Consider the following 21,414-nt stretch of genomic DNA (forward strand, 5'->3'; position numbering starts at 1 on the left):
CGGAAAACTATGCCGAACTTTTGACAGAAATGCTTAATAGACGGGTGCGTCCTGGTGAATCGTTTGAACTGTATTATTTTTCGAAAATTAACCTATTGAATAGATGTAAAATCTTTGGAAAACAAGCAGTGGACTGTTTACTTTACGGTATAGATGACAGAGGGGTCAGGGTAGGAGCTCAAGCAGCTAAATTTGATAAACCTGAAGACGTACTCGAATTCTTTAAGACTATTAAGCATAATAACCGGTCTCAGAACGAAATCCATAGAGATTTTGGTCGTGATAAACGTTCTGCTAATAATGTAGGAAATACTTCCTCCACAAAGAACACAGATTCCGGGTCACTTAAAAATAATAACACAAAAGGGCCTTTAACGTGCTTTAACTGTAATGGCGTCGGACATCCTAGTTTTAAATGTCCCAAGCCTATTGTAAAGTGCAGTAACTGTAATTACTTAGGCCATGAGTCATCTCGCTGCCCTAAAGGGAAGGAACCACGAAATCCATCGCAAGATAAAAACGTTCTCGAGGTTACCATGACTGAAAGCAGTAACGATAAATATAGGATCGCAATCAGAATTAATGGAGTCACGTCCATTTGTCAACTAGACTTAGGTAGTGAAGCTACACTTCTGCGAGAAAGCGAAGCTTTGAGGTTAGGACTGAATTGGGCAAGTGTGACTGGTCCGTATTTGAGAGGATTAGGTAACGTACCGTATTTACCACTAGGTCGTACGTTGGTCAATATTGAAGTTCAGGGGATCTTAGAACCCGATGTTGAAGTTTTCATCGTAGATGACAGTATAATAGGCTTTGACGTACTGTTGGGACACAGCTTTACCGAACGTCCAACCTTGAAAATTGTAAAGACACCTATATGTCTAAAGTTTGAGCGCATAGAACCGAATGACGAACTAAAGTTACACCTCATCATGACCTGCGATATTTCGATAGAAGTAGGGGAAATGGCATCTGTCCCAGTCCGATCGAATATTCCGTGCCATGGTAAGATATATGTAAATGGATCGGTAAGAGGTAATGCTGGACGGGAGTATTACTTGTTGCCAGGGGAATACCAGATCCAAGGTTTCGAATGCAACGTTTTAATACAAAACGTTAGCCCTAATACTTTGTATTTTAAGGAAAACTCGTTAGTTACTCGAGCATACTTTGTAGGGTCAGGAAACAACAGCCTACAGGTCATGGATGTTCACAATGTTCCACCTCCCCAAGAATCAGTAATGCCAAAATGTGGAAGTCAATTAACTAATAGTCAGAAAGAGCGTTGTATCGATCTGTTAGAAAAATATAAAAGCTGTTTCTCGACCGGGATGCACGATCTAGGATATACTGACGTGACTGAGATGGAGATCCATCTTAAGGATACCACACCAGTTGTTTATAGGCCGTACCGCCTACCCCACTCAGAGCGCAAGTTGGTACAAGATATGGTAGGTGATATGCTCAGACATGGTATAGTGCGAGAATCTGCATCGCCGTATGCGAGCCCGATCGTACTCGTCAAGAAAAAGTCTGGAGAGAAGAGACTTTGCGTTGACTATCGGGCTCTAAATAGTCGCACTAATAGGGATCAATATCCATTGCCAAGAATAGAGGATCTACTGGACCAGTTGTCAGGTCAGTCCTTATTTACCACTCTTGACTTGGCCTCTGGATATCACCAGATCCCTATAGCGGAGAACTCGCGAGATAAGACCGCATTCGTTACGCCCGATGGGCAATACGAGTATAATCGTGTGCCCTTCGGGCTGGCGAATGCCCCAGCCGTATTCCAGAGGGCCATACATAAAATTTTGAGCAAGGCAAAGGTAGGATATGTCGTTATTTATATGGACGATATATTGATACCATCCAAAACCTACGAGGAGGGATTAGCTCGCTTGGAAGAGGTACTCAACCTCATACGTGAGGCTGGCCTTACTCTTAAGATGGAAAAATGTAACTTTTTCCAAGAGAAAATCGACTTCCTGGGCTTTGAGGTAGGTAAGGATGGTATTAAGCCAGGTGTCCAAAAGACTGAAGCTGTGTCAGGGTTTCCTACCCCTCAAAACCAGCATGAAGTCAGGAGGTTTCTCGGTCTCGCTAGCTTCTTTCGAAGGTTTGTGAAGGGGTTCGCTTTGATTGCAAGACCCCTGACAAACCTTCTAAAGAAGGACGTTCCGTGGCGATGGAGTGATGCTGAGGCTGGTGCCTTTGAGGAAATCAAAAAGTTACTGGTTGCAAGACCACTTCTCGCAATTTACGACCCTACCGCGGACACACAACTGCATACGGACGCCAGTAAATTTGGGGTTGCTGGTATCTTACTCCAGAGAAAAGATTCCGAACCATGGAGGCCAGTGGCATATTTTAGCCGCCAGACCTCGGTTGACGAAATGAAATTACATTCCTTCGAACTGGAGACACTCGCGGTCGTCAGTTCTCTGAATAAATTTCGTACGTACCTCATTGGAATCAAATTCACCATAGTCACAGATTGCAATGCTCTACGCTCCACCTTTACCAAAAGAGACCTTGTCCCAAGAATCTCCCGTTGGTGGATACAATTCTTAGAGTACAATTGTGACATAGAATATCGTCCTGGAGAAAGGATGTCTCACGTGGACGCCCTCAGCCGTGGACCTATCACACCGTCTTCTGCAGATCAGATTCATACACTTGACATCTTATCTGTTGGGACGGAGGACTGGATTACCACGGTACAATCGTCTGATGATGAAATTAGACGAATTAGGGACGTTTTAGTGGATCCCGAAACGGCCAAAATTGCAGATACCTATAAAGAGTACACAATTAAAAATGGACGTGTATTTAAAATCCTAGGGGATGGCGAATTGAGATGGGTTGTACCGAGAGGAGTACGTTGGCAATTATTAAGGGCTAATCATGACGAAGTCGGTCATTTCGNGTTGCAATGTAGACAACTAATGCCTTTATGACCCAAAATTATGTACAGCTACCGGCTCGCCCCGGTTTCGCACGGGTAGATATGGCGTGGCGGACCACGGACAGGGCTTTGTTTTTTGCGTATTATTTACCCACACAACGACAATGCATACCGAACCGGTTTGCGAACGTCGAGTCTTTCGTAGTTTTAGAGCATAATATTCCTAACTTACAAAATCTTTCCTCTTATTCGTATACTTGAAGTTAACAATCGACAGAGCCAAAATATTGGTTAAAATTGAATAAAATATTTTTGATTTTGATTTTGAAGATGCATTATTATGTACTAGCGGCCGCCCGCGACTTCGTACGCGTGGATCCCGTTTTACCCCCTTCATCTATCTTACGCGGTTTAGATTTTTTCATACAAATGTTTTTTCCCGCTTACTCCCGTTCTATAACCTGCCCAGGAGTATGAAGAATAATAGTACCAAGTTTCGTTAAAATCCGTCGAGTAGTTTTTGTTTCTATAAGGAACATACAGACGGACAGACAGACAGACAGACAAAAATTTTACTGATTGCATTTTTGGCATCAGTATCGATCACTAATCACCCCCTGATAGTTATTTTGAAAATAAATTTCATGTACAGAATTGACCTCTCTACAGATTTATTATAAGTATAGATAGATAATAGCAGAAGTCGCTCTTATTTCGTGGAACAAAGAGTTGTGTCAAGATCGATGTTATAACCTGTTTATTCAATTTAGTGTGTTCTTAGAAATATATCTATTACCTACAGCTATAAAAAATCGTTCCATCATTTCTTTGCGCTGTTATCGCTTAAATTCTTAAAACAAAGAAATGAAAATAAACAACGGATGGATCAGTCATCAAGCATTTACTGTCCTCCACCTAAAATTTAAGGAAAAAGTATTTTTACACTAAAATTTTCCTTAAAATCTTCCGTCATAATTTCACACATTTATAATAAGAATCTGATGAGTATTTAAAAATTAATTTAATTTTCTGTCGTTACGATCTTCCTCGGTTACATTAAAATGGAACGCTAAGAACCCAAATTAAACACCTCTACCTAAACTAGTGATGGGAAATGGATTATCGAATGAATTTTCATTTGAATTGTAATTAAAATAATCGGTAATATCATTTCAATACAATGCGATACAACGAATACAGAATAAATCACAAACATATTAATAATGGCTATCATTGTCTGAATTAGGCCACCCCACTTCGTTGAGGCCTCGGTCTAGAGCAATTTAGCAGCAATTTAAATGTATTGCGATGAAGACCTAGAGCTGTGTGTTTAAATGTTTTGAATAGTGCGGCATACGTTTTATAGTTTTAAAATATCGATGCAAAAATAAATAACATTAATCATCATCATTTTAGCCACAGAACGTCCACTACTGAACATAGCGTGCGTGAACTGAGGAAAACGCGGCGTGAGACGTCCACCCACAAGGTAGACCGACGACCTCATAATAGTAGCAAGAAGGCGCTGGATGCAGGCCGCTATATTTATTTATTTATTTAGGAAAACAAACAACATTCTATAACACATAATATAACTATAGTTACCAATAGCAGGTCGTATTGCAATTTTTTTTAAAAGTCGAATAATTCAATTGTTTTTAAAAGGCACATCGCTATGTCACCCAACTTCCGCGCAGCCTCTCCATTAGTGGCTGTAACTTGACTCTAAACCACACAAACAAATGGGCATTATTTGACATAATTAGCGCCTGTGCATTAGCGGCCCTATTATATGAACCCCCAGGCGAGGGGAGGGTAAGAGCAAAATGACATTATGTTGAGTGCAACCTCTCGCCGAAAAGTGTCTCAAGTCGTTGAGGGTTAAGCCATGAAGAATAACAATGGGTTTGAATTGTACACGATCCGTTTTGCGTAAGTTTGATATTATGTTACTTTTCCTACTGTACCTCTAGCATGAACAACTTTCGCCTTCGAATCGTTTGCGTATTCGACAAAATTCGATACTCAACCTTCGAATTAACGATAACGTGACAATTTTGATTCTCAAAATAAGTTTCGTGCATACTAAGTTCACTAATCGACACGTTCACAAGGCCGCTGTTGTAGTTTTCGTACTAAATCTTTTGATGGCGATTCGAATACGCAAAAGATTGGCAATATTACTTCACAATTTTTTTAAAGTTATTGTGTCGTGCCTTAGCACGACCGGATGCACGACGTGCACGTCCCTTAGGACGTGAGAGAGAAATCGCTAGAGTACCTTCTGTACTCGCCACTCTTCCCAGTGAAGCTGGAAAAGCTATTCTAGCTACCAGCGTGCGTCTATTAAAAAAAACGAGAGAAAACCGAAATTAACATTCTATGCAGTAAGACTGTGACAAATACTGAATATCCTAGACTGCATCCACTTAACACCAGGTGCGATTGTGGACAAATACCTGCCTTGTTATGCATAAAAAAAACCTGCCAAGTGCGTGTCGTACCTTGCGCAGTGTAGGGTTCCGTAGTTGTCCTTCGTTACCACAATATACTTCAGAAGTAATCAATTACTTCATCTAAAGTCACTTTTAATATTTTACATGAGTAAAACTACTATTACTCTTATGCCCGTTTTCATCATCAACCCCTAATTTTTAAGTGACCCCTATGAAAACAAAATGCCTGTTGTGTGTTACCATAGGGGTCACTTAAAAATTAGGGGTTGATGGTGAAAACGGGCATTAAACTAACTGATCTATCTTAACCAGTATAGTTTTCCTTGAAAGTTCATAAAAAGCACTATAATCACGATATTTTTCAGATTTTTCAAGCCAACAGTTTCGTTTTTAGAAGGGGGGACGCCCTACTGGAACAATAATTGGCACTTTTAACTTTAACATTTTGCAAACGGATCCCTAAATCGAAATATAATCCAACGATACCTCACACGATGGGGTAGAAGATAAAAAAAAATATCATCCCCACTTTTGTAGGGGAGCTACCCTAAAAAAATTTTTTTTCTAAATTTTCATTCTACCGTTTTGTCGGCGTGATTAATATAAACTGTCTGTAATATCTTACTGCGACATACATAATATTACATACATACCTCCACAAAATTACAACTCTCTAATATCAATATTTTCCAAGCAAAACTTCGCAAGACAGACAGACGGACATAACGAAACTATAAGGGTTCCTTGTCAGGACTACGGAACCCTAAAAAAAACTTTTAATATGCATGCATATGCTACTGATTTGTTATGCACAGCTTGTCTTTTGTTTTATCTGGTCTATATGTACGTCACTCACATCATTTTCTAAACACTGTAGATAATCTCATTCTTCTCGCTTATAAAAAGAAAATTATGTAGGTATTAATATCGATAACCTTGCCCCCTCCCTAGTCTATACCTGTTTCGCTGTGCGTGCACTGTCCATACAGTGTTCTGCAGCTTGCGAACTAACCCGCTCGTCATGATAACCGAAATATTGATATTTATTATAACAACCCTAATCGGGTACTATTTATATGTTTATAAGAAGATTCACAACCATTTTAAGGAGAGAGATGTGAAGTTCTTGCCCGGTGTCCCCTTTTTTGGGAATGCGTTCAATAGTATAGTGTTGAGGAAGCATCTTATTGATGACCTGTATGCGGTATATAAAGCTTTTCCTGGAGAAAGGTATGTGGTAATTGTTGATTTAACCTCCGGTGGAAAAGTTAGAGGTATAGGAGCCAAACGGATTCTTTTATTAACCCATGACCTTATATTTCTGATTAATATTGTGTGCAAGAGTATAGGCATTCGAGATAAACATGTTTTAAGCCGTAATTTGTAACTGTTCTTCTTTTTGTGACGCCAAATTGCGCAGTGTTTTTGTTCCTTAAGTAACTTTGTATTTACGTTTTGAATGGTAAAAAATTAATGATCTAATGAATGATTTTTTTGCTGTTTAAAGTTACCCAAGGTGACTGTACAATATACAATGGTGTTGTTTTAATAATTATTTAATCTATTATCCTACTAATATTATAATGCGAAAGTTTGGATGTCTGGACGTCTGGATGTTTGTTACTCTTTCACGCAAAAAGTTCTGAACGGATTTTGATGAAACTTTACAGTAATATTTTTTAAAACCCAGAATAACATAATATAGGCTATAATTTCGACGATCTGTGACTAACTGAATTTCACGCGGGTGAAGCCGCGGGAAACAGCTTTATTGAATAATACCTTCACCAGAAATTAAAACATCACATTGAGATAGCCATACATATGTGTATTTTTGTAATGTATCAGGTGCTTATTGTCTCCATTGTGCCTAATGTGACCTCCAAAATGTCGTATACTTTTCAATTGCGACGACAATTTGGCAAGGTCGGGATAAAGTCAACACCATTACGGATTCTTCTGTTATGCCGTATCATTCGAGTTTAGTTAATATTCAACCTATCCCATACATGTGATCACCTACACAAAAGGAAAATAAATGCAAATATTAGGTCTCTCCAACTCGTCTGGCCAGCGGCTGGGGTGTAGCCTGTCTCCTACATTTGCCCCTGGTAAATGACATGGTCCAGCAGTGGAAATTAGAAGATCTGATGATGATGAAAGGGAAGCTAGGATCTATAACTCAATCGCCAATAAAACTCAAAAAGACATGAAGACCAAGTTTGCATTGGGAGAAAGTTAAACTTTCATTGGATCTGCAACAAATTTAATCAAAAGAACATGTGTATGAGCGTGAGTTCCAAGCTAACGGTTGACTTCCCTCCGTTGCAAAGCGGATGACAGGTATCAAACAAAGTTTGAAGTAACCGTTAAGACAAGATATATGACCGTATTCATAAAAATTTCTATGAGGTCTCACTGCACAGGATGACACACGAACCAATCACAGAGCTCTATTCAACGCTGTGCGTTAGATTTGCTGCTTCACTTAAACAAGCATCGTTTGTGACCATAACCATTTCGTGAAAATAACCATTAACTATTTTGATAAGTTCGTTCGTTTCAGCCGAAAGACGTCCACTGCTGGACAAAGGCCTACCCCAAGGATTTCCACAAAGACCGGTCCTGCGCCGCTCGCATCCAGGCACATCCCGCGACCTTCACCAGATCGTCGGTCCACCTAATGGGAGGCCTACCCATGCTACGTCTTCCGGCTCGTGGTCGCCACTCAAGAACTTTCCTGCCCCAGCGGCCATTTTGATAAGCACTTGTGTAAAACGCTTAATTTCTTATTCTTGTCTTAGGTATGTGGGCTACATCGAGGGTATTACTCCCGTAATCCTGATGCGTGATCCAGAGCTGATGAAGACGATCACCATCAAAGACTTCGACCACTTCCCCGATCACAAGGAATTCTTCAGCGAGGAGATGGAACCCTTGTTCGGAGAAAGTTTGATTATGATGAAAGGTAAACTATTAGTTTTTTCGTAATTAAAATTTCTTAGCGATTAGAGTCGCTTCTCAAACTAAATTTTAAATAAACAACTTGAAAAAATCGAACTGCCTAAGGCGGGTTTGAACCCGCGGCGAACGCGGCCGTAACAGCGTATTAGGCTGGTTTTAGAATCACGCTGACGCACGCTGACCGTCAGCGCTGATAGCCGAAATGTATGCGTCGGCGCCGAGCGATCAGCGTCACTCAGGAACGTTCCCTTCAATTACATACATTTTGATTTGTCAGCGCCGACGATCAGCGAGCAGTAAGCGCGATTCTAAAACCAGCCTTACACTTGAAAATTTCGACGGGTTTATCCAGTGTCTAAGTAACTCAGTAGGAAGAGCAGTTCCCGGCTTAAAGTATTAGTTTTTTGGAGAACATGAGTACAGGACTTGTCAACCATAATAACCGGAGTCTTGAATCTCGAATCCTATATTTCCAGGTAACAAGTGGCGAGAAATGAGAACCACGCTGAGTCCAGCCTTCACCGGCTCCAAACTGAGGCAGATGATGCCATTCATGCAAGTAATCAGTAAGAACATCGTGGACTATCTCAAAGGTACGTCTTCTTTTCGCATGATCACGCCCTCTCTGAAACTACCAATGGGGTGGGTTCGGATTAACTACGAGTAGATGTACTTGACTATGTATATCCTTGTGATAAAATACACCAGTTTATTTAGTTTTTTCTACCACTAGCGACCCGCCCCTGCTTCGCACAGGTATGTTACTTAAAAACCTTTCTCTTGAATCACTCATCTATTGAAAAAAAAACCGCCTCAAATCCGTTGCGTAGTTTTAAAAATCTAAGTATACATAGGGACAGACAGGGAGGAAAACCACTTTGTTTTATTATGTAGTGATTTTTAATGGCAATATTCAACAAGAAAGCTTGAGGTGGAATTGTGTAAAGCAATCGTTATCATTTGACAGTTCATAACGTACGATTATTCTGTCAAATGTCAAACGCTTTGTTTAACTGACATTATCGTACGTTATGAACTGTCAAATGATTACGATTGCTTTACACAATTCCACCTCTGGTATTTGAAGAGCAATGTACCAGAATCTGGAAATGTTTCATAAAAGCTTTACTTAGTAGGTATATTTATTTATTATCTTTAATGTAGATTATGTGTTTTGTTATGTGTCTCATCTCGGAAACAAATCAAGAAAATCCAAATTTCTCGCCACTAGACCAAGAACGTTATTTGTTACAGCAATGATTGCTTTTATTTTAGATCAAAATGGAAAAGACGTAGACGTTGATGACGTCATGCACCGCTTCACCACTGACATCGCCGCCTCTACCGCCTTTGGGTTGGAAGTGAACTCATTGAAGGACAGAGACAACGAATTCTTGACTATGGGGCAAGGTCTTTTCAAGTTCAGCACCCTGCAAAGGGTATACCAGTTCTTCTGCAGTCAATTCCCTGGTCTGACTAAGGTAACCTTGATGCTTGGCTTTCTTTATACTTACGAGCAACTTCTTCTTCTTATTCGTTACGCTCTTGGCAGAGCGGTCGTGGTGATGTTGAGCTGTTGTTCACATCGGTTGTAGAGGCGGATACAACTCTCCGCACGACCTCCCGCCATCTCTCTCTGTTGGCAGACTGTCTGGTGCAGTCACATACGTCTCCCACATTTCACTTGGTCGGTCCAGCGCATTGGATCGGCCACGCGATCTGGTTCCTTCGACTTTTCCTTGTACGAGCAACTTATGAAATAATAAATCTGGATTATTTTCTTAGAATCACTTATCAATTGACCCTTTTGTTTGTATAATATTGAGTAAAAACACTGATAAACGCAGAATAATAAATCTTACAATTTCTAAGAAGCTGTTATCAATGAATATAGTGTAAATAAACATTTTTTTTTACATTGGAGAACTGACCCACAATTTCGATAAGGTTGCTATCACTTCTAAAAACAATGCCAGTGAAGTAACACAATTCGATAACTGCTTGCTATCACTTCTAAAAACAATGCCAGTGAAGTAATAATATAACCCGTTAATAACTTTCAGAAACTAAGATTTACCGTGTCGCATACGAAAGTAACGAAATTCTACATGAATTTAGTATCCAGTACTATGGAGTTCAGAAAGAAGAACAACGTGACGCGCCCTGATATGATCCAGCTGTTGATGGAAGCTTCCAAAGGTATTTAGAATATAATTGGTTGTTCATTTTCGACCAAGTGTAGGTATGTATGTATGTACATATTTTCAAGATCATTACAATGACCTAGGTAGCCTTAAAATTAGTGAAAATTAAGCATAGTTGGCTCGGCGAACTTAGTAGATACAACTCAAATAATGAATGTGTGATAGGAGGTATAACTTACGGACAAGGAATAAAAAACCTATGTTCATCAAGGCTATTATTTTATTATGGTGAAATAATTTTTCAAATTGGTCCAGTAGTTTCGTTTTTATTTACCTACTTTTAAAATTAGTCAAATTAGGATTTAGAAATTAGTTTCTTATAAATTTATGTCAAAATAGGTTTGAAGAATAGGTTCAGAGGTTAGGTTAGGTAAGATTTTATTTTCCATTGATTAAACATTGCACAATATGCAGGTACTAGCAATGCGGAAAATGACGATCATGATGCTCGTGGTAGAGGTTGGTACTTTTCACATTACGTTAACATACTGCATGTTACGTAAATTGGTAGATTGCACAAGCTAACAGCATGCTAAACGTACATAGCATTCGATGGAAGACAATTTTATTGATATGAATAAGTGAGAGTAAGGCCCAGAACACACGGTGAAACGCAACGGCAACGAAACTGCAACTTCTAGTTACTTTTGAGTTGCATTGCATCTAAGTTTCTGCCATAGCGTCCGTTGAGAGACCACACATGACGCGACCAGTTTGACCAGTTCAAATCGGTTTCAAGTTGCAGTTTCGTTGCAGTTGCGTTTCACGGTGTGTTCTGGGCCTAACTTATTATGATTACTTAAAAACTTTAGTTTACAATTTTATGTCTAGAATGGACGCTGGTCCAGCTGGCAAGTCAAGCGCTAACCTTCTTCGTGGGTAGCTTCGAGACCTCTGCATCAACCATGACCATGTGTCTCCACGAGCTGGCCATTCATCCTGATATCCAAGAGAAACTGTACCAGGAGGTCAAAGAGTTCATGGAAAACCACAAATTAAGCTTCGAGAACGTTAAGGAGCTGAAGTATATGGACTGTGTTTTGAATGGTACGTGTTAGAGCGGGTTCGCTCTACGCCCGATCTGAATCCGAAAAAATCCCGATCTAGATAGATAACTAAAGATCGGATGATGGAAATCAGATCTAGTGCTTAAACTAAGACAGCTAGTTCTACGAAAACTCCAAACTCCAGAAAGTATTTTGAAGCATTTGGATCGAAGTTAGATTGGACATAAAATATCATGTCACATTATATGAAACTTAATTGGTGCTGATTATTATCTTTTGTTGCAGAAACGTTCAGAAAATGGTCAGTCGCCATAGTAATGGACAGAGTGTGCAATAAAACGTATGATCTGCCCCCAGCACATGATGGGGGTAAACCCTACAGGGTAAGTTATTCGAGACATGATGTTGCGCCCATGTTAAACGGTTTAAAAAAATCGTGAGTAACGGACAGCGGCTGTCGAATATTTTATTAAAAAAACTATTCTTGTTTGTTTGTATTACAATGATACTTCTGCGGACTGTCACTGAAACGCTACTAGGGTCATTAAGTCTCCATACAAGAGAGTGACCTTCTCTAAATTATAAGAAGCAAATAGAGGATCAGGTCGTCGGTCCACCTTGTGGGTGGACGTCCCACGCTGCGTTTTCCGGTACGTGGCCTCCATTCCAGAACCTGAATTCCAGAAGGTAGAAAGAAGGCGCTGGATGCAGGCCGCTACCAACCGTGCGATGTGGTAGTCATTGGGGGAGGCCTATGTTCAGCAGTGGACGTCCTGTGGCTGAAATGATGATGATGATGATGAAATAGAGGGTCATGAAGGTAGCAGGAAGGCTCTGGACGCAGGCCGCTACCAACCGGGCAACATGGAAAGCATTGGGACAGCCCTATGTTCAGCAGTGGACGTCCTATGGCTGAGATGATGATGATGAAATAGAGAATTTGGTCTACACTCGCCACACTGGCCAGATGGGTAGCGTAGGCAAGTACACAGCTTAATTTTAACCAATTTTTTCTACAGCTGAACCCTGGTGACATAGTCTACAACGTAGTCAACGCTATCCAAATGGACCCCGAGTATTTCCCTGACCCTGAGGTGTTTAACCCCGACAGATTCTTTGAGGATAACAAACAGAATATAAAGCCTTTTACCTTTAATCCCTTTGGATTAGGCCCTAGAGCTTGTATTGGTAAGTAGACCTATAGTCATAAAATATATCAGAGTCCAGTGCAAAATGTCAAAGAGCACAAACTCACGCTTTTTTCATTCAACTACTAACGAATAATAACTACCTAACTAACACTACGTTTTCCTAGATGTGTTAGCTAAGAACTATCCTGTTTCAAATTACTACTAACTATTGTCTACAACACACAACAGACAGTCACAGAAAAACTTTATACCAGGCGTTTTTGTCTTAGTAATTCAAACTGAATCATGGTTATTTCTTGAAAGAAATATAAAATATGTTGTAACTAAAATGAGTTAATCTTTTGTCAACAGGCATGAGGTTCGCGCTTCTGGAGTTGAAAATTTTGCTATTGGAGTTAATTTCAAATTTCAAGATTTTGAAATGTGAGAAAACTGCGGAACCCATAAAGCTTCAGGCAGTAGACTTCAACATCAAGGCGCAGGGTGGGACATGGATAAAGTTCGAACCAAGAAATTAAATAATATCAGTGAACTTGTTTTAACAGCTTCGATAAAACGATTTCTTTCTGTCAAACTCTATTTGATCAACTAGAATTATTTAGTTCTTAACAAATAAAGTACTATATACTTATTAACAATTACTTACCTATAATGGATTGATGTTTAATTTATATCTGATATAAAATAATTATTTTTCATAAGAAACAAACATAATTGAATACGTATTAAATCATTATGTTAATGGTGTTTACTAAAAGCCGGTATGTACCATCCCAGACTGCATCTCACTTAACATCAGTTGCCATTGCGGTCAAATACCTGTCATACCTGTCTTGTTCTACCTGAAATAGAAATATTTTCACAAGTGAATTTTATAGAAACTGTTAGAAATAAAAAGGAATAAAGAAAAATATTATCTTACAATTTCTCACCTTAAAAGATTTAGCAGTACCGTGGTTGAGCCCTAGCAATGAAAAAATATCACCTCTCAAGAACCCAAAGAAAAATAAACCTCAAATAAATAAGAATTACCTTCACGGCCGTGTACGGGGTAAGATAATGTACAAAGTCCATTACTATAGTGTACAAAAATGTAGTAAGTTCAGACAGTAATGTAACTATTTAGTCGGGTTTCACAATATTCATTTATTGAAACTTAAGCTTACGACTAAACAAACTTTTCGTGGCAAACAATCATGGGATTTTACATATTTCCACATAGGCTAGCTCAAATCGACCGTTCACGTCGCGCACCGGGAAGAAAGAAACTTCTAGAATTTCCGCGTGATTCGCTATTCATTAGACGAGATGGCGTGATAACACTAACGTTGCGTTGTTCGCGCGCGATAACGTTACAAACGTTATAGGTCTCCCCCAATGACTTCCAGATAGGCCGTTTGGTAGCGGCTTGCATCCAGAGCCCTGCCTTTATGATCCTCCGCTTGCCTCTGATAAATTAGATAGTAGTGCTCCTGCAATGGAAACTAAATGACTTGATGATGAATCTAAATTATAAATATAACTTGAAAACATCCAACTGCCTAAGGCGGGAATCGAACCCATGACCTTTCGCTTGCCGGGCGATTATACTCTTCCATCGGATCTAACACTGGATTAACCAGTCAAAAGTTTCAAGCATAATAAGCTGTTGCGGCCAGCGATGATGAATCTATTTTGTTTATGATGAAGAAGAAAGACATGATTGAGTATGTAAAATTTTAAACGTTCGCGTTCAATTTCATCTAAAATAGAAAGACGGGTCTTCAAGGTCGCCCGAACGGAGGACGCCGTGAGGCGCCAGTCTGCTTGTGACCACGACGACAGCTGCTATAAAAGCCGAAACATCAAGCCGTGTTACATAATGTAACTCAAGTCTTAAATGTTGCGTTAAGACCCGTGTCTTTCTATCTTATGTGAGTGTGTATTAATACCGATTAATACCGATTATTACCGATTAATACGGATTAGCAAGCTGAAGTGGCAATGTGCAGGGCACATAGTACGCAGAAATGACGGCCGATGGGGCAGCAAGGTTCTGGAGTGGAGGCCGCGTACCGGAAAACGCAGCGTGGGACGATGTCCACCCACAAGTTGGACCGACGACATCATAAAGGTAGCAGGAAAGCGCTGGACGCAGGCCGCTACCAACCGGGTAACATGGAAAGCATGGGGAGGCCTATGTTCAACAGTGGACGTCCTATGGCTGAGATGATGATGATGATGATTATGTGTATTAATACCGGCCAACCTAATAGACTAACGCATGTACAGGCTCTACTGGTAACAGACTTATACTGTGACAGTACTCTGAAAAGGATTTGAGACGACGGCGTCAAGTAGAGTTATGACTTTTAGCCCCACAGGGCAAGACGCCAAAACCGCGCGACTAACGGTCCTCAGCTATCAACGCTAGCGTGTCCTTTTTAATAATAGATAGTAACTGTTAATTAAAGAAATATAAATTCTCACTGAAAACACTTATTCAAAACGCGTCGTGAACGTTTTCTTAAGAGTCATTACAGGTATTTTGCTAGGAGGTTGTTTTACAAAGACCACAAAGCGTTGTGAGCTGTTTTAGCCCAATTAGTAGAATTTTCAGTTTGAGCGTAAGATAATACAAAAATAATACATAAATGACATGATATAAAATCAAGAATTTTATAAATAACTTTTACAAATACTCTTTGATAGACTTACTACAAACATATTCATTTAAGCTGATGTGATCTCACAATGCATAATATTATTGAATCATGTGTTGTGTTTGCAAGATTTTCAGATATTGACATTAATGACAGTGAAGCCAAAACGCCAACTTATGAAGATTGAAGGATTCCACACTCGATGCAAGATGCATGATGCGGGCTGCGTTCACTTTGATCTGACCGCAGCCCTTAGAAGGCATACAGTGTGGCGAATCCTTGGGAGAGAAATGCAAAACATCTGTCGTTCAAAATGGCGCATCACAAAACTGGGAGTTGTGGCAAGAATATGCTAAAACAAGTGCAGAGCCTAAGACTTGTGCACTTAGCGCTCACAAACAGAATACGGAGCTGTACGTGTCTGGCCGCGCGGGCAGCTGTGAGCCGACAGGGGCCTATCCTGGAAACGTTCGAAAAACATACATTTTTCCACCGCTGCAACTCCTGTGTAGCCAGGATCTGCAGCTTGACCGTCAATAAAACCCAACCAGTGAAGGTCAAGTTTGTCCCGGGGAAAGTTAAAGTTTGTCCCAGGAAATGACTTGCGCATAGCTATAGGGACGACCACTGGGTTATGTAGGACTCTTACCGCCAGAAGAACAGGGCCTACGTATTAAAACCCCAAGGTGTCCACCGGAGCCTAATGAAACGGAGCCGCGAGTTATTTTTTTGTCCTAACTTCGACATTAGTCAGCTCCGTCTTCAGTCTTAAAGCAGCGTGTTAATAGGCGACTTTGTAGTAATTCGGCGACTAGCACTTTGACGAGCAACAGCAAATAAAGGTTTACTGATTCGAAGCACTACATCAGAACATTAGGTAAGTAGGTTCTCGGATAAAAAGCTTTGTAGTCGGTACTCTTGTAAAATATCGAGTGCTTTCGAAATAAACACTTGCGCAGTTTCGGCGCCATTCCCAGCACGTATAGCGTTGGCTATGAAATTCCACCTGATAAGTCAAAGTGAATTACTTATTTTAACGCATCTTTACGTCATAAAATTGTTACTTCTTAAACCACCAATAACTATTTGGAAAGTCCTAGGTCCCATCTAAACAATACTTCACTTTATTAACTTTTTTTAAAACTAATTACTGCACCACGATGACAAACCGAACTATAACTTTGTATTAACCAAATTCAATTCAAAGACTGATTGTCTCAATACTAAGGGATATAATTGGCCAATTCCCCAATTCATAGACAAACAATAAAATTTATTGCCTCATTAAGTAATTTGTGACTTGTTTTTACTGCTGCGGCAGTTAATACCATGACAAGCAGTTAACTTTGGTCGAATGGGGAATAATTACATAAATAAATACTTCATACATACACAGTTGAATGGATCCATGCATCACTGGCGACCTCGGTGGGTAAATCTAAATAAATAAAAGGAGAAACTGACTGACTGACTGACTGATATATCAACTGAAATTTGGAAGGGACGTAGCTTAGGTACCGTAGAGGTGCACTAAGAAAGGAATTCCCGAAATTCCCATGGGAACGGAATTAGCGGGAAAATCCTTTTGTATGAAAAATCTAAACCGCTTAAGTTAGACGCTTGAAATTTGGCATGCAGGTACCTTAGCAAACTTAAAGCTTAGTTACAACAGAATATTGCAAAATTCCCACGGGAACGGAAGTTAGCGGGAAAAAATATTTGTATGAAAAAGTCTAAACCGCGTAAGATAGATGAAGGGGGTAAAACGGGATCCACGCGTACGAAGTCGCGGGCGGCCGCTAGTTAATTCAATAATCCTTCTCGGAAGAACCGTTACAAAATCCCTACATTGTTTTCGAGATTAACCTTTAAGGTAACAGGATTGAGGCTTGTGTTTATTGTAGACTACCTTCTAATTGAGGCTTTGCCCGAGTCTTAATGACGTATGATAAAGTTTTATTCGTCATCATTATTTCAGCCATAGGACGTCCACTGCTGAACATAGGTCTCCCTCAATGATTTCCGTAATGACCGGTTGGTAGCGGCCTGCATCCAGTTTTATTAAAAGCTTAAAAATAGTTTCATATCGCTTAATTGGGAGATTATGAATGCCCTTTATAAACTTTTATTCCCTATTTCAAAACCTAAAAGGTAGCATACTCCGATCAAACTACACTCGACATCAAATAAATCGCACCTCCCGCGATAAGCATTTTCAAACGTATGCATCCCCACTTCCCACCAATATTGGCACCATTTAAAAGCCTAGTTCTAACCTTCATTTCATTAAAGGAAAGGTTTTTACCCCAAAAATGTGTCTTTAGAAGGTTCCAGAGTCACTTCTTCAATAAATAGGTACTAGTTACGCTAAAGCCAATTTTTATGGCTATAAAACTGTTAAGTTGGGATTAATCGCTATCCATCTGTTAAAGAGGACACGTGAGATCATTATTTGGTTTTATGACCATAAAAATTGGTCTAATTGATCCCATAGGTGGGCCCAAAGTGAGGTATTTTTTCAAGTCACATTTATGGTATATGTTAATCATTTATTAAAAAATTAAATGTGTTTTTCTTTAAGGATATTTATTGGGCTTTCAAATAATACCAATATTGTTTGGGCACCATTATTGTGTCAGAAGAAAATCGTTAAAGTTCGCGTCGCGGAAGGTGCGGTTTATTTGATGTTGAGTATATTTTAAAACTTGAACGTTAAAAATTTCAGATTTCAAATTAGTTTTTAGATAAGTTCAGCTTTTAACTAAAAAAGACCTACAATCAAAATGTCGTCAACGTAAAATTTTATTAAAATATAAGAATATACGGAGCAGAGTCACGGGCAAAAGCTAGTCTAGATATAAAAATTAACCCCAAAAACGGGTAACTATGAAATCGCTTCCGTCACGGTGACACCAAATGCCCACGACATCTCAGTCATGTCACAGTGGAAGTAAATACGGTGGTTCTGGATGGTCCATACCAGACCTGTAAGAAAGTGCCTAGTCACTCTCACCTAAAGTCAGGATTATAGTGTTCGGTAATTGGAAAGACAGCAGCAGCCAGCGAATTCCAGTCCCTATCTGTGCGCACTATGAAATATTTAGCGAAACGCTTAGCGCGAGCTAGTAGAATGTCAACAATGTAGGGATGATACGCTAACCAGCGCGTCTGGTTTCCTGATAGTGAAAGAGGGCTGGTAATGAGTGTAATTCATTCACACATTCGCTGAAGTGTAAGCCTGAAGAAACCGATAGAGATGCTACTTTGCGGCAGTGGATAAGTTCCTAGAGCGAAACTTCAATAAAGTTAATCATTCAGGTCCATCTACACCGAACTCTGTCACGACCGAACGCTATAACGTCATCCGATCTGCAGCTAATCAGAGGTACTTTACTTTAGGGCTCAACCTGTGGCCTCTTTATTGAAAAACCTAATATCCAGGTCCTTCTGAATCCGGGTCCACTACGATGCTGCTGCCGCGTCATCCGATCAGCAGCAAATCGACCGCTCTGTGATGGATGAACATCGTTAATTATGTACCAATATGTGATACCGTGACGGAGTTTCTGGTAAAATGTAACGGAGACGGTGATGAGTTGGCATATTTTTGATCATTGTCTGAAAAACTGAAGGAGTTTTGCTTAGAAATAAATTTGGGATAACAAGAATAAAATCATAACCCGAATATATAATTTTCTGGAATGTGCTACAGACCTTTCATTTTTGGAAAGCCTAATTCTCTCGCGGCTCGGATTTATGTACACAGACGTACGCCTAGGGACAATTCCACTCCTCGAAAATTATGTTACGGACTAAAAGTGCGAAGATAATCCAATTTTTGCAACGTTTTACAGACACACTCATCCATTGTGATGATTAGTTAGTTGACTGCTCCATGATTTCTTATGGTCTTGGTTTTCAAATCTCTCCAGTTTTTACACATCTAATCATTCTCCAGAAAGCCAAATAGTACATTTTTCATTAAACCCAAGAAGTAAGCTTATTAGGCTCTCTCAGGATACCTTTTTTTGCAGTCGAACAAACTACATTACCTACTCACTTCAAAATGGCAGTCGCAACGGAACGTATCGTAAGTACCTTTGATACATTCCTACTTCTTTTTATAATTAAGTAGACTCTTCCCAGTATCGTAACCAATTACATTACCATACAAGAAGTCGGGGGATCCCCAATAATCAGTATAATGTCCGTCCGCGCATCACGTGCACGCCTCATAAACTAATAATCACGTTATCCCCGACTACCCGCGCGGTGTTAGCTGAATGTTGGGCCTTAAAACAAGGGACTACATGAAAATCTTCTGGTAAAAAAAATCAAATGAGCGAAGGCGAAGGTTAAAGGTTCGGCCAAACCAATGCGTGCAGCCTAAGTATGCGATGGCGGTTTAGTAACATAGCCCATCATTCATGTAAGTATATCCCGTTTGAAGATGATGAAAATAATAAATAAAATTAATAAATAAATAAATAATCCTTGGACATTTTACACTGCGCCGCTAGCCCCAAACTAAATAACTTAGGTAGGTAACACTTAACCTTGAAAACCAGCTTACAAAAGTGTGCGGTATAAAATCTAAATGAGAAATAACACAAACACTCGAAAAAATCCTTCCCATGATTTCACAAATGCCACATCAGGAATCAGTCTTATGAGTTGCTTAGTGTTTTTGGTTTATCCTCAAACCTGTCTTTCAGACTACCTAAAGTCCTGAATAAGTTCAAAATCACTCCAGAATGTGTGTTTATTTCTGAGCATAATCTAATTAAGCATCAACTTAAGACCGCAACTAACTCAAACGAGTTCCATTCAATGCTAAAGTTCAATAATATTTAATTCACTCAAAAGGTCCCCGTTTCCAGGTGACTCTTTAAAATAACTTTTAAAAGTTCCCCCAATTACCATTTTCTTTAACCGACTATCTCAAGTTTCGTGGCCTCAAAGTGGCGAAGTAGAAACTTCGTACAAAAACCATTTAACTTCCTTCTGGGATCCGTATCCGTCTGCTAAATAAGGCGCCCGGTCATTCCGGGCCTTAACTTCTGTTAGCCAAAACTACGTATAGACGGGGATATCTAGTGGAATGCTTAATCATGGTTGCTTTAGTTGGTGCCAGTTTGAGCTGTAATATTTGCTAGTTGCAGGTTTGAATCTCGCGGGAGACATATTTTGGAGTGATCACCATGAGGATATTTTTATTCTGAGAATTTTATAGGTTGTTTTTTTGTGACTATTTGGAACAAGTTTCTGGAACGGAGGCCGCGTACCGTAAAACGCAGCGTGTGACGTCCACCCACAAGGTGGACCGACGACATCATAAAGGTAGCAGGGAAGCGCAGGCCGCTACCAATCAATCAACGTGGAAAGCATTGGGGGAGGCCTATGTTCAGCAGTGGACGTGCTATGGCTAAAATGATGATGATGATGATGATGATGATTTGGAACGATTGGAACTTTTCTTCTTTACATTTCTTAGAGTTGACCTGTTCAGATCTTTACGATCATCTTTTCTAGGTGATTCACCGGCTTATAATCCACATCATCATGTGCTTAAACTTGATCGATTAACAGTTCATCCCGTCTAAAAAATTACGTTATGTTACAAACATCCCAAACATTATCCTCCTCTCTTCAGTTGGACAAAAACCCAATCGCCACAAACTACCTGTTTAACCATTCACCTATAATTATGCCCCAAAGGAGTTTCTCCGTTAAAAACAAACCGCCAGTGTTTGTCGAGCGTCGATCAATTAAACGAACAGAAACAGTGCAAGTGCGAACCGTAGCCTTGTTTTCGTACTGTATTAATTCACATTAATTCATCCAAAAATTCCAAAAGCATTTTTATAAAAAGCTTTTAATAAAAAGTACCAGGCCTATGCATGCACAAGTGAACTGAATTGACCATCAACAGCGAAAGATGGCGAATATCGTATAAGACGAGACGAACTAATCACACTCATAACGACCACTCAGTCAAGAGTCTAAAGACTAAGAAGAAGAAAATCATGCCTATGTAGCGTTCGTAGGACATGCGTAGCGCATGAAAGTTTTCTGAGTCATG

General features: G+C 39.8%; 1 protein-coding gene across 2 annotated transcripts; it reads left to right on the forward strand.

The window, feature by feature from the left end:
• Positions 1–6,321: 6,321 nt before the first annotated feature.
• LOC114351000 (probable cytochrome P450 9f2) lies at positions 6,322–13,229 on the forward strand. Of its 2 annotated transcripts, XM_028302024.1 has the most exons (10): positions 6,322–6,594; positions 8,169–8,332; positions 8,805–8,921; positions 9,604–9,809; positions 10,392–10,527; positions 10,947–10,991; positions 11,364–11,579; positions 11,825–11,922; positions 12,559–12,727; positions 13,042–13,229. In XM_028302024.1, exons 1-10 carry the CDS (start codon positions 6,386–6,388, stop codon positions 13,206–13,208), a joined length of 1,527 nt encoding a protein of 508 aa, XP_028157825.1. In that variant the 5' UTR covers positions 6,322–6,385; the 3' UTR covers positions 13,209–13,229. The 2 variants fall into 2 exon arrangements, with proteins under 2 accessions (XP_028157825.1, XP_028157826.1); XM_028302025.1 differs by lacking the exon at positions 10,947–10,991.
• Positions 13,230–21,414: the final 8,185 nt, after the last annotated feature.

The sequence above is a fragment of the Ostrinia furnacalis genome, unplaced genomic scaffold, assembly GCF_004193835.3.
Source record: "Ostrinia furnacalis isolate ACB-3 unplaced genomic scaffold, ASM419383v2 OfSCF1066, whole genome shotgun sequence".
Taxonomy (NCBI): domain Eukaryota; kingdom Metazoa; phylum Arthropoda; class Insecta; order Lepidoptera; family Crambidae; genus Ostrinia; species Ostrinia furnacalis.